Raw genomic sequence first — 13,129 nt, 5'->3', positions numbered from 1 at the left:
TCATTGTTACTTACGTCCATTTGAAAAAGTACTCGAGAGAGTATGAATCCACGGAGTTTTAGTGCAAAAAAGCGGTCAATTCAAACCATGTTTCTCCCGAATTCCGCTAGATGGCAAGTTTCGTTAAGCTCTTTCGTTATTTTATGGTATCATCCACTGGTCACTCTAATGCTCGATCTTTCGTTGTTTTTCTTTTGCCTTTTGCATCTTCCAAATAGAGATGAACGACGTTGAGCAAACTCACACAAAGATCTCGTAATTTGTAATTCCTGCCCTGCCCTCAATCCAAAAGTCGTTTGTTTTCCTCTTGTGCAAACGGTTCGTTTTCCTTCACAGCCGTACATCCATACCAACACAGAGCGGACACCTCTATGCACTGACGAACAAGTGTCACATTCACATTCTTGCTTCTGTCACCCTTGCTGCAACACCCAAATAACGCAGGAGACGAGAAAAGTTCGCGATTTTCTATCGAAAAAATAGTAATTTCTAGTAGAATCTTTATTTCGACAGTAAAATTGTGCTGTGCAACTATACCAAAACTGGTATTCGAATATTTCGGGGTGCGGTTTAGAAACAGCGCGACCAAGTTCGGTTTTCCCAAAAAAAAAACATTGAAAGTGTTTCCCCGCAGGAGGATGTCGAAAGTGAAACCATTTTTTGCTCAGCCGCAGTTTGTGAAGATTTGAATATGTAATACATTATGATTGGAAAGATTACATTTTGCATGAAACGTATAAATCCGCATAAGAAGAAATAAAAAAAAAAGCATCGCTGCTGCGCTGACCTAGAGCTCAGAATGTCCCGGCATCAGAAGAATCGGATTCGAAAACTACAGGTTGGTAGCGTCCGATAAGGTTTTCAATGGCATTTGAGTGTTCTATAGAATCACGCCCAGCATTAGTTTATGTAAACATTGCGAATGGTGCTGGGCTGATAATAATGTTGACTTACCCCTTAAATGATAATTTGTAATTTTACTGAACGCGATAACCTGCTAGTACAACTATGAGTCAGGCCAAGGAAATTAAAATTGCGACTCGGGAAACAGGTTCTAGCGAATTTATAGCCAAAAACACAAAGACTCACGATGAAACAGTTACGAAACAATATAGTCTATAGCTAGTACATTTTTTTCGGGTGGACCGTTTTTTTGCTGCTGTAAATCATGCGTACAGCCTGTCTGCATTTTAGGCCCGTCGCCAGTTTAATAATGTATCTGGGCAGCACAACTAGAATATATTTATATGACGCAAGGTTCTTTCTGTATAGCGGTTCATGAAGCTAATATGTAACGGGCAATTAAGGATGACCTGAATAATTACTGAGATTAATGTCAATTGTTTGTTTTATCTCTATGGATGTAGGCAGGCACTTATTATCCTCTCCCTCGATAAAATTGGACGAACAAGGCAAGAAAGACGGAACGTATACTACTTTAAACACTGGCTAGGTTCTAGTAGAAGTAGTTGACAGTATAGAAAAACAACAATGTAAATAAACCATTCTTCCCATCGAGTTTAAGTGCATTGCGTATGCTATACCTACTTTAGCTTTCTTAGTGCACTCTGATGTAACTCGGGCAAACAACTACCGTCTAATGACTCGTTAAAATTGATTTGTTTGCTTTTACGGTTTTCTGTTGTTTACATTCTCAGTGTTTTAAAACCCTATCTAAGAGCTGTGAAGCTGCTATTTATTTTTTTGCTTTGAAGGGAAATGTGTTCTAATCGATAATCGACCAAAATAGCTCAACTGTTAACACTTTCCTTTTTTCGTGTATTCTTTATTGCTGGTCGTTATTCGAGCTTAACGTAAACAAATGTTCAAATATTGCTTTGCAATAACGGGAATAACCATCTTCATCACTCTTTCAACAACTAGGGTTCGCTTTATAAGTAGAGTCGCTCGTCGAATTTCTGTAGATGTAGAATGTATGAGAAATTGTGGTATCGAGATGAATCACTGCTTTCTGTTTCAATCCCAATTGTATTTAATTTAGTGCCGCAGACCGTACTTTTGCAGCAGTAATAAAAGCGTTGAGGTGTAGACCAAAATGTCCTTGGAACTTTTTTCATGTTTCGAGCTTGAATATAAGATATCAACTATATATCAGTACCAGGCGGAATCACTGCTTTTTTTCAAACTCAATTGAGTTTGGAGCATGAAACCATACTTCTACTTTAGTAGCGGTTGTGGGCCATCCGTCAAGTTTGACGTACGCGTTATATACAACGTCACATCTTAGTGCAGGCACTCCGAATCTAAAACAAAAATGCATTAATAATGTAGATTTTGTTTGAAGCAAAACTGAGCTACAGTATGTAAAAAAAAGTTTATCCATCCCCGCCACAAAATCAGTTCATCATTCAATATTAGCATAGCATAGCAAAAACGACCGCACTCATCATGGGTGGCTGAAACAGTGAAATCTTTTTATACAATAGTATAGTTCACTACACACCTGGCCATGTTCTTACGATCGCAAAAAAGGAAGGGAATGTTAGTTGAATACCTACTTAAGGAGACACGGGGAACCCACTCAATCTCCATAGATATTACGGATATTAGATATTGTTAGTAGGGAAGGAATTGTAACATAATGGATAATAAAAATTACATTGGATTGATCTCATCAAATTTACTTGGCTGGACTGCAAAGGCATTGGCTTCTGGCACCACCGCTCAAGCACCTCCTCGGAGTATTTCGCTAGTGGTGTTGACCTATTGTATTCAGGGTCGCCGTGGATTGACTTTTTCTGTGGGCTGTGTTTGCAGACATTGTTCAACAGCTTAACGGCTGTCTTTTTGAGCGCGGCTCGCAGTGGGAGTCATTGTGTGTCGATTTATCGGTCGACCTCGTCAACGTGCACATGCGCATTAAAAAAAATAACAGTTGAACCCTATTAGTTGTGTTGTGTTGTAATAATTGTAGTTTTTAGTACTAGTGTAAAATTGTTATGTGCTAGTCGTATGTCTATCTGTGTATGTGTTCGTCTGAGTATTTGTGACATATGGGTTAGGGAATGGATGCAGAACTGGCTTATATGATAGAATAGTGGGTAATCCTTCTTATGATCACTTTTTACCGGACCAATTCGTGCATTCGATTCGATTCATTCGGATTGGATAAATGAAGGTACGATTAATTTATCGACGCACGTCAATCATCCAGTCCCGATCAGTATAGCATGAGAAACTTCTAACGGAATGCAATTATCATTTTCTGACATTTAGACGATTCCAAGCAGTTTTATTGCATGTTACATGTGTGTTGTTCAATTAATACTCAATAACAATACTAACTCTGCTCCGTGGGCTTGGCGGTGGACTCCAGGCTACAAATTTTTATGCTTAGGGATTTGTAGCTTAGAGGCCTTGGATTCTGTTGGTCCCTAGAATCTAATAGCAACACGGCGCGTGATTCAGTTGGTGGATAGAAGCGAAGGAATACCCTGACGACTGGAAGATTGAATTATTTTTGCTATCTATTCAACTAGATCCAGACCGATGCAGTATCCTATAGTTGATGGTTCATTACATATCTAAATAAAATATTCAATTTGCACAATGCATTGAAACTTAAGGCAATTAGCCAAAGTACTCGAATCATATCAATTTAAACCCAAATCTAAAGTAAACATCATTCAATTGCACAATGTATTGAATTTTAAATTTAAGTGAACTATCCAAAGTATTGGGATCATATCAAGTGAAATGTTCAAAATATGCCTAGTAATTTTGAAGAACCATCATCCACGCGAACCAAACCGTCAAATAAAGTAGCTATGTTTCCAAATATAAGCAACTTAGAATACGTCCTTCCCGTTCTTTTCTTCTATTTCATTTGCCTATTTTTGTTTTTCTTCTATTAGTTTGCTTTTCCACTACTCATGTAAACCAAAAAAAAAATCAGTTTTTTTCTTCTTTTAATTCGGCATGTTCTTTTTCCTTTTATCACTATATCTTAATTTAGATTCATTATAACACTCACTAACACAATCAATTGCATATTCTCTCATATACACTCATAATATCTCATTCAAAACGTACAAATGCCGCTAGCCTTCGCGATAACACAAACCGGGTCACAAACGCGAACATGCAATTGTAATCATCCACACATACCCGCGATCTCGCCAACAACCAACCGCTCGCGCGATCATGAGTTGGTCACGTTAGGATGTCCCTGTCCTCGTTCTTAACAGTCTAGATTCATGTCTTCAGTTGGACCAATAAAAAATGAGGCTCATATGCATTAGACAACACATTCCATGGAAATGTGACAGGGAACTCTAGTGTTATGGGGGAATTATCTTCTAGTACCTGAACCGTACACTAAAAACTAAGCAACAAACTCACGGTCCGCGCGATCATTCAAGAACACACGCGAATATGCATATGGCCACACAATTACAAAATCGAATTTATACACGCGAAATCACATGCGTTCTGGCATACGCGACAAACAGGTGAACATACAAGCGCTTGAGCTTTTCGCGATCTTCCACGCCCATCTACGGTTGCGGTCTCACAAACTTGATAAAACCACGGGATAAAATGAACTTTTTAACACTTATAAATTGGCATCACATAATCACAAAATACATAATACATTAGCTATCAAACCTTATGGAGAAACATATTGTATTTATTTCTGAACAGCCAACAGTAGTACTGTTCAATGCACCTTTTCATCACATTCTGCAGCGCAATTATTCGTCAAGTATACATCAATCCATTAACCCTATCCCAACTCACACCTTGTTTCTCTCCCATGGCGTTTTGGTGGTCCGCATAGACTATTCTGCCATTACCCCTCCTATCATCGGCCTTGGACTGACTTGCGCTCTCATTGCCCCACCAAACGCTGCAAAATGAAAATGAAATGACATCTATGTGTCGTCGTAAAGAAGCTATAGTTTCATGTATATTGCCGCAAGATATTCAAAATATGAAAAAGCGCACCTATCGTATAACGTAAACAGAAACGACATAAACTACTCTATAAAGTATAATTTTACACATTGTCTTTTATATTCGCCATTACGATATTCCTAAAACATATTTTATGTGTATAATGAGTCTCCTGGTGGCCGGATGGCCAGAGACTCCCAAAATCTTGAATTGCGCGCGAACTACAACTCAATTTCGAATACTTATCATTACTAAAAATCTCTCTCCTCCCGTGACACTTGTGGAGTGCGCAGTAGTATATACGGCTTCTAGTAAAAGCAACTGTCGGACTAACATTCCTTCCCTTTCCTACTGCTTTCCTACGTTCGGGCCTGGCCGGCGCCGGTATTGGTCAATAAACGTTTTGGGATTCCCAGGAGTTGTACATTGAAGGATGATTTGTTACTCCCAGTCTGGGCCAAACATTTTTATCTAATGATTCCCTGTGCAATTTAAGCTAGTTCCTATTAATAACCAAGTAGCAGCCAGGGCTGGTCGAACAAACTCAAGCTCAAACTATTGAAGGTATTTTTACAATTAAGGTGGTTTTTTACTCATTTGAAATAAAAATTGCTATTTTTCACGAAAAATTCCGCATTTTATGAAAAAAAAGTTCTTTGTTTCTCACGTTGAAACTCTTATCCCCTTAATGTTATAAAAGTTGAGTTGATATACCGTCAGTGTTAACATCAACAGGGCAAACCATCATCGACACTCCCTAGTTTGCTGTGACCGATTTTTACGGCTATTCTTACATTATGGTAAACGATCAGTCAGCAGAATGAATCATATTGCGATTGCCGAAACCTATCAACACTCATGGTTACTTATAATGCCTTGCCCTTATCTTCCTCTCCACAGATATTAGTAACCTTCGAGAGCGCTCTGTACGGTAACGATGAGGAGGTGCTCTAGTGTGATCGAATAGCTAAAGCTCATAAGGCAACCGACATTCCTCAACTCTTAACGACAAACAATCGATAGAGACGGACGACGGCAATTGTCCCTGTTCGTAAATGCTCCTGCAGTCTTTTACTACGGAACAGGCCAATTTTCACCAAGGATTTGACCACCTTCATTAGGATTACCACAGCACACCACGGAAAGGCAGAACACAAGTAATTCGTACAGATTTAACAACAAACGTCAAATCTCCGCTACCTACTCTAGATTTAGGAATTAAGTCATACGTATTCACCAAAAATAGATAAGGTATTGAATAGCACCCAAACCGATCAACTAACAGCAATGCGAACGAAACATTTTCTGCTAGTTCTGGTCGCCGTGATTGGCACTAGTTTGCTGTTGATACTGCTTGGCCCCGCCGGCCAACAGAATGATTCGATCAAAAGTATTGTGTCACAAACGCATGAGCAGTTGCGGAACCTAAAGGTGAGTCTACTTACTATTTATAAAGGTGTGAACGTGAAAATAATTTTTATACTTTTAATAGAACAACCTCCGGGAAGCGAGTGAGCATCATCCGGAAATGGATCCCAAGTATCTCGCCCTGCTTGGCTTCAGTCATTCACTATACAACGGCACGCGTTGCAACTTCTCTGTAGTGACGTACGCCCTCGCTGGCGAGGTGGCTTCCACCATACTCTATGCACAAAATATCGCTGCAAAGCTACCGAACGAGCAACTACTTATATACGATCTCGGTTTATCTGAGAGCGATTTGCACGCGCTGCAGGCCTTCTGCAATAGCTCCCGCTGTACTGTGATAACCTACGATGTAAGCTCGTTGCCATCGTACATAACAGACGAGAACATGCACGCCTTCCGGCCAATCATCATTCACGATGCGCTGTCCCGGGCTCGCACGATTCTGTTTACCGAGAACAGTGTTCGATTACGAGGCACTGGCAAGGAGCTTGCCGAATTACGACTAAAGACTGAGAACGGCAGTGGCGTGATGGGGTGGACCACCCAGCAAGCAGTCACCAGTCGAACGCATCCGAAAATGTTCGACTATTTCGATACGGATGCAGACAACTTTTTGTTTCTACCGATGGTTTCGTTGGACTTTGTGCTCTTTGTCAGTAAACCGACTGTGAACGATCAAATTATGCTACCATGGGTAAGGTGTATGCTGACTCCCGAGTGCTTGCATCCTATAGGTAAGCATTCTGCCCGTCCCTATCTCGATGCATACTGTTATCAGGTGTATTTCACAACTCAGGCAATAGCGCATATCTCTTTTGAGTTTGAAATCCGCAATCACTGAGAACGGCAATCTTTAAACAAATATCGAATTATCTGGGTATGATGAAGAGTTAATTGTTTCACTGTTCCCACAGGCGCCCAATCGGGAGGATGTAAGTACAACAAGAAACCTCAGTATCGCTACTCGGGTTGTCACGCTTACGACACCTCTGCCTTCAACATCATCCTCGGGCTGACGTTCGGATTCGACGAAAGCAAATACTCAACACACGAGGAATCGACTGGGCTGTACTCAGTGGAAACGCTCGAGCAGGCAACCAGAATTCTAGAGAATCGGCGGAAAAACATTACCGACACATCGGAGCATCCCTTTACGGAAGAATAATCAGGTGGAATTTCAAGGTCTATCGTTCTCCGGCACCCATCTTCACGCTCTTTCACTTTAGATACACAATTGAAAGAACAAACCAATATTAGCACACACAGAGGTTATGGAGTAAGTTGTCTACTGTTTTGTTTATTAGTAGAAATAATAGTTCTGCTTTAACATGGTGTAAAGAATCTAATATTTTTGACGAGAATTGGTGACCGCGGATAAAGCGCGTAAACACGGTGATAACAGAATGACTGTGCTGGCATATACCACGTGCGGGAGAGATTAAACCAAAGTTTGAACAATTGCGCTAATTTAAGCACCTCAAAACACACCCTGCTATGTTTGCTTTTTTTGACTAATTGAGACAATGTGCACAACACGTAAACGATAAAAATATCGTTCTGTACCTCAGTCGAATATTTTCGGAAACTAAAAATGAACTACCTTATCGGGATTTATTTGTAAATATGTTCAGCGGGATTGTTCACACTCCTGAGCTGGCTGGGATGGCTGATTGCATGCTTTGTTATAGTGAGTCGAGAAGGTTTTAGGTTAGGCACGGTTACTTTATTTTATTTATTTACCAGTATAAGTTTGCTGTCTGCTGAGAATCTGAAACTTGTAGACGCGTAAAATATTGTGGCAGCGAACCATAGCCAGTATGTTAGAGTTCACAAGCTGTGAACGGATTACGTGTTTTCTCGCGTCTACCAATTCAAATTTCAGCTGTCTTTTACGTACTCTGTAGTTATCCCAAAACATCACAGATTTTTTATTAGCATATCACTTTGCTTATCCGTTATTAATTTTTTCATGTTTTTCACTAGAAATGAAAGCAAGCAGTAGAACCTGCTTCTTTCGCGCACAATTTTTTAATCCATTACACATCTATCAATGGCAGAACCTGGTGTTCGCTCCGCTAAGTTATTAGCCCTGCCAGATTGCTACGCACATCCTATCGGGTTAGCTAGGACAAACTTATGGGAACTGAGCAAAATCTTTGCAGCACTCTGAAATGCTCTACCAATACCTTCCTTGCAGAATGGCTTCGTTTTCTGTTCCTCCTGATCCGTCCTCCAACAACATTGACGTTTACTACCAGAATGGTTGTGGCGGTTGTGGCTTAAATTCATCAACGGACAGCTATTTGCTCGCGACCACGAACTCCTGTTATGCCGTTATTGCATGGACCGAGACATGGCTGGTCGACAACCGTCATCGATTTCGCCAGTTATTTGATTATCAACATCCATCAAACAGGTGGTAGTGTGTTTATCGCCATTCGCCATGGTATAAAATCCAAAGTGGCCAACGATGATCAGTGAGCGAACTCCGAGCAAGTGTGGCTATCAGTGCAACTTGCCGATCGCAATATGTTTCTGTGTGTCGTGTCGATGTACATCTTTCCTCCGTTGCTTTCATCACCTCGATCGCCCCGTCTGACGATATTTTTATACTTTGCGACTTTCACTTACCTGGCTTGAGATGGCGCCAGGCAAGGAATGGATTTCTATGATTGGATACACAAAAATCTGCGCTTATCAACAATGCCAGGTGTACTCTGGACAACTACAGCAGCGTAACTCCTCGGCAAACCAATAATATCATCAATAAGAATGGGCGTACATTGGACTTCTGCTTTGTAAGTCTTGGGATTACGCTCCGTCCTAAGTGACTTTACGCTTGTTCGGACACGCCGCAGATTCAGGTGATTCGCACTTTAAATGCCAAAATATCCTGACTCCTGCGGGTTAAGTCGGGAATTCGAAGCTTGCTCATATGACCCTATGCTACGCTTTTCTAAACTTTCTTCCTTCAACTCCTCGCTCTCCCTTGAGTACTATGGCTCTTTAAATTGTAAAATATACTCCACATCTTCCAGTCCCTTGCGAATTAAATGTTACAACAAGCAGTGCCTTTTTCAGACACGTCGAGCTTCAACTGAAATCTAAGCCCAAATCGTTCTGGAAGTATGTGAACGAGCAGCGTAATTAATCCGGTTTGCCTTCTTGTTATTCAATGGAGTTTTAGGCACCGACACAAAGAAAATTCGCCAATTGTTCTCCGACAAATTGTCAAGCGTTTTTTCGACCCGCTGTACGAAGCAGTCCGCTGCGTGATTGGTACTATCTGGATGGAGAATGAAATGCATTTTGACTGGTTGGATCTACAAAAAGGGTCAATAACGCGAATGTAATGACTATCAAGGCAAAACGATACTCAATGTCGTATATAAGGTACTCTACCGGGCTCAGGGAAGAGCAGTTCTTTTACCCAATTATTGGTACGCAGAGCCTTCATTCTGCTACCAATGGTAATGGCCTGCAGCTTGTAACTTTCGCTGCTGCTAGGAGGATAGCAATCAGTAGTACCTATTATGTACCTAAAGATATCCAAAAGCACAGTTGGAGACACTCAAATGGCAGTACTTGTTCCCAAATAGACCACGTACTGGTAGATGGACGGCATTTCTCTGACGTCAGTGATGTGAGGACCTTCAGAGGCCCAACGACTCGGATCGTTATCTCGTAGTTGCAAAGATGCGTGTACGGTTATCCAGCGTCACGAGCCAAAGAAAAAAACAGAACGATGTGATTAAATATCCAACGTCTTTCGGCTGAAGGTGTATCAACTGAGTATCGCCAGAAGCTGGATGAGCGGATAGATGAGACCAACGTAACTGGCAATGTTAACAGCACGTGGGAGGCTGTCCACGAAACTGTGACTATAACGGCGCGAGAAGTGATAGGTACAGCTCAGTGGCGCCAACGAAGCGGGTGGTTCCATGAAGAGTGCCAGATAGTGACGAACGAGAATAATGCGGCCAGAAGCCGGATACTAGTGGCTGGTACACGTTTCAACAGAGTGGTACGGGGAAGGGAAAAGAGCCGATTAACGAATTCACCACGAAAAGAAAAGGCAGCACGAAGAAAGTATGATTGCTGATGCGCAAGAAAGCATGGATCGGAATAATATGCGGAGATTTTATGCAACTGTCAACGATGCGCGGCATAAATCAGCGCCAGTGCCCGTTATGTGCAATGACCGAGAAGGAAATGTATTGATAGACAAAACAATGGTGGCTCCAAGGTGAAACGAGCATTTCGAGGTTTTGTTGAATGGCAGAAGTGAAAGTGTATCTAGGAACAGGATAAGCGTTCAAAATGACGGACAAGCTGTGGATCCACCAACACTAGACGAGGCTAAGAACGCAATACGTGAGCTGAAAACTGATAAAGCTATTGGGAAGGACGAACTGCCAGTTGAGCTTCTCAAATACGGTAGTGAGTTGCTGCACCAAATAATCCACAGCATTATTCTAAGAATATAGGCGGACGAAAAAATGCCTATTAGTTGGCTGGATGAACTCATTTGCCCCATCTACAAGAAAGGACACAGACAGGAGTGCGCTAATTACAGGAGGATATCTCCTGAACTCGGTGTACAAAATACTGTCACGTATGTTTAGCAGGCTGAGACCGTCGGTGAATACCAACCTGGTTTTCGTATGGGCCGATCAACGACGGATCAGATGTTCAGCCTGCGGATGACCCTAGACAAATTCCGGGAAGACATCTTGCAGACCCACCATCTGTCCATTGATTTTAAGGCGGCGTACGGCTCAGCGAAAAGAAATGAGCTGTGGTAGTGTCAGAACATGATAAGGCTGATACGTGCGACGTTGGATGGTTCAAAATCAAGTATTAGGATGCAGATGCGATCTCAACCTCAATCGTGACCTTAGATGGGCTGAAGCAAGGCAGGGATGCACTTTCAAATTTGCTGTTCAATATTGCTCTTGAAGGAGCTATCAGGAGAGCTTTAACAAAGTGAGCAAAGTAACAGAACTATCATCACAAGGTCGCATATGCTCCTTGGCTTTGCGGACGTATTGATGTAATTGGAATCGACGTTGAGTAGTGGAAAAAGCCTTCGTGCCTTTTAAGAGGGAGACAGCCAGGATAGGCTAAGTCCAACTCAGCCAAGACAAAGTACATGGTCGCAGGTAAAGAGATAGGCAGGTCTAGTGATGTTGGTTCCGAGGTAGTGCTTGATGGTGACGTATTTGAAGTGGTCAAAGAATTCGTTTATCTTGGTATACTTGTGACTTGCGACAACGATTTTTCCCGCGAAGTAAAAAGGCGTATTGCAGCTGCCAACAGGGTCTTTTACGGTCTAGGTAACCAGCTCAGGTCACGCAACCTGCAAACGTCAACATAATTCGCCCTATACAAGACACTGATCATCCCTGTCGCTCTTTAAGAGTCATGAAGCGTGGACGTGGACGTTGAGGTAGGCAGATAGGAGAGCGGAGTCTTCGAGCGTAAAGTGCTGCAGACAATACTGGATATGCGAAAATGGAATGTGGCATGAATCATGAATGGTACCAAGTATACAAAACTGCAGATATTGTTAAACAAATAAAATACGGCAGACTGCAAGAGACTGGCCATTAGAGTGGGACATGGTTACATGAAAAAAATAAAATTTCGCTCCGAGTAACTTTTTGGGTTCCATTTAGCTCCCAGAACAACTCCGCAAACTTTTAGTTCGATCGGTGAAACTATATTTTTGCGCCCATGGTTTAAAGTTTACATGGAATTTCGTATGGGGAAATCTACTTTTGCAAAATAATTCTTCCAAGAGTCGCCCGTTATCTCCTAAAAATAAATAGATTTTTATAGGAAAATTGTCAAGGAAGCAAATTCAAGGAAACAAGCAAAAACCGATTGATGCCCTGAAGATTGATGAAAATTTCACTTTTCATAGCATCACTGCTGCTGACGGTCGAATTATATACAAAATTTTTAACTTTCTCTTATTATATACAAAAGAAGTCCCAATTTATCCCCCAAAAACCTTGCGAAGTGGCCAAACAGCATAGATAAATAATTTAAACACATTAAGACAAGATCAAAACAGAATTTCATATAATTGGACAACCAACAGCAGTGGTGCTAGAAAAAATGAATATTTTATCAATCGTCAGAGCATCAATCGATTTCTGCTTAATAACTTTTTACTCAATCGTCAGATCGTTTTGTGGTTTTCGAGACTTTGTTTCTTTGTTAAATTTCCTGTAAAAGCCACATATTGATTTCTTTTTCGGGTGACTTTTGGAGGAATTGTTTTGTGAAAGTTAGCTTTCCCATACAAAATTCCATGTAAACTTTAAACAGTGGGCGCAAAAATATAGTTTCAGATATCGAGCTAAGAATTTGCAGTTGTTCTAGGACCCAAATAGTACCTGAAAAGTTGTTCGGAGCTGGTTTCTATTTTTTGCCCCACCCTACTGGCCATGCGGTACGAATGTCGAAAGAAAGAATTGCAAAAACAGTATTCAGCAGGGAGCCAGCAAGAGGACGCCGACTTCGTGAGAGGCCACAAACACGTTGGCTAGAGGCAGTGGACGAGGACCTGAGATCCCTGAACGCGTGGGAGAACTGGAAGGACGCCGCCCATGACCGTCAAAGATGAAGCTCTACGATACGCCTGGCATTGGCGAGATGACGCTGTAGCCAACACGGTATCATTATAGGTACCAAGCTCAACCTCTTGACTGATTATCCTGCGACAAATTCTAGATAAAATCAGGAAATCACTATTTGTTGGTACATGGTAGCTGGT

At 41.5% G+C, this 13,129-nt stretch overlaps 1 protein-coding gene across 1 annotated transcript; it reads left to right on the top strand.

Moving 5' to 3' along the window:
* Positions 1-397: 397 nt before the first annotated feature.
* On the top strand, positions 398-7,907 carry LOC131678646 (uncharacterized). Its single transcript, XM_058958885.1, has 4 exons — positions 398-838; positions 5,818-6,348; positions 6,410-7,079; positions 7,260-7,907. Exons 2-4 carry the CDS (start codon positions 6,205-6,207, stop codon positions 7,508-7,510), a joined length of 1,065 nt encoding a protein of 354 aa, XP_058814868.1. The 5' UTR covers positions 398-838; positions 5,818-6,204; the 3' UTR covers positions 7,511-7,907.
* Positions 7,908-13,129: the final 5,222 nt, after the last annotated feature.

This window comes from Topomyia yanbarensis, chromosome 2 (genome assembly GCF_030247195.1).
Source record: "Topomyia yanbarensis strain Yona2022 chromosome 2, ASM3024719v1, whole genome shotgun sequence".
In the NCBI taxonomy this organism is placed as follows: Eukaryota; Metazoa; Arthropoda; class Insecta; order Diptera; family Culicidae; genus Topomyia; species Topomyia yanbarensis.
Note: the sequence above shows the minus strand (reverse complement) of the source record. Positions and strands in the feature narration are given on the sequence as shown.

What these genes read in the sequence shown, in the direction of transcription:
- LOC131678646 (XM_058958885.1), top strand. Translation starts at nt 6,205, where the DNA reads ATGCGAACGAAACATTTTCTGCTAGTTCTGGTCGCCGTGATTGGCACT. An exon ending in AGCAGTTGCGGAACCTAAAG is followed by an intron (nt 6,349 to 6,409) that starts GTGAGTCTACTT and finishes TACTTTTAATAG; the next exon opens with AACAACCTCCGGGAAGCGAG. An exon ending in CGAGTGCTTGCATCCTATAG is followed by an intron (nt 7,080 to 7,259) that starts GTAAGCATTCTG and finishes CTGTTCCCACAG; the next exon opens with GCGCCCAATCGGGAGGATGT.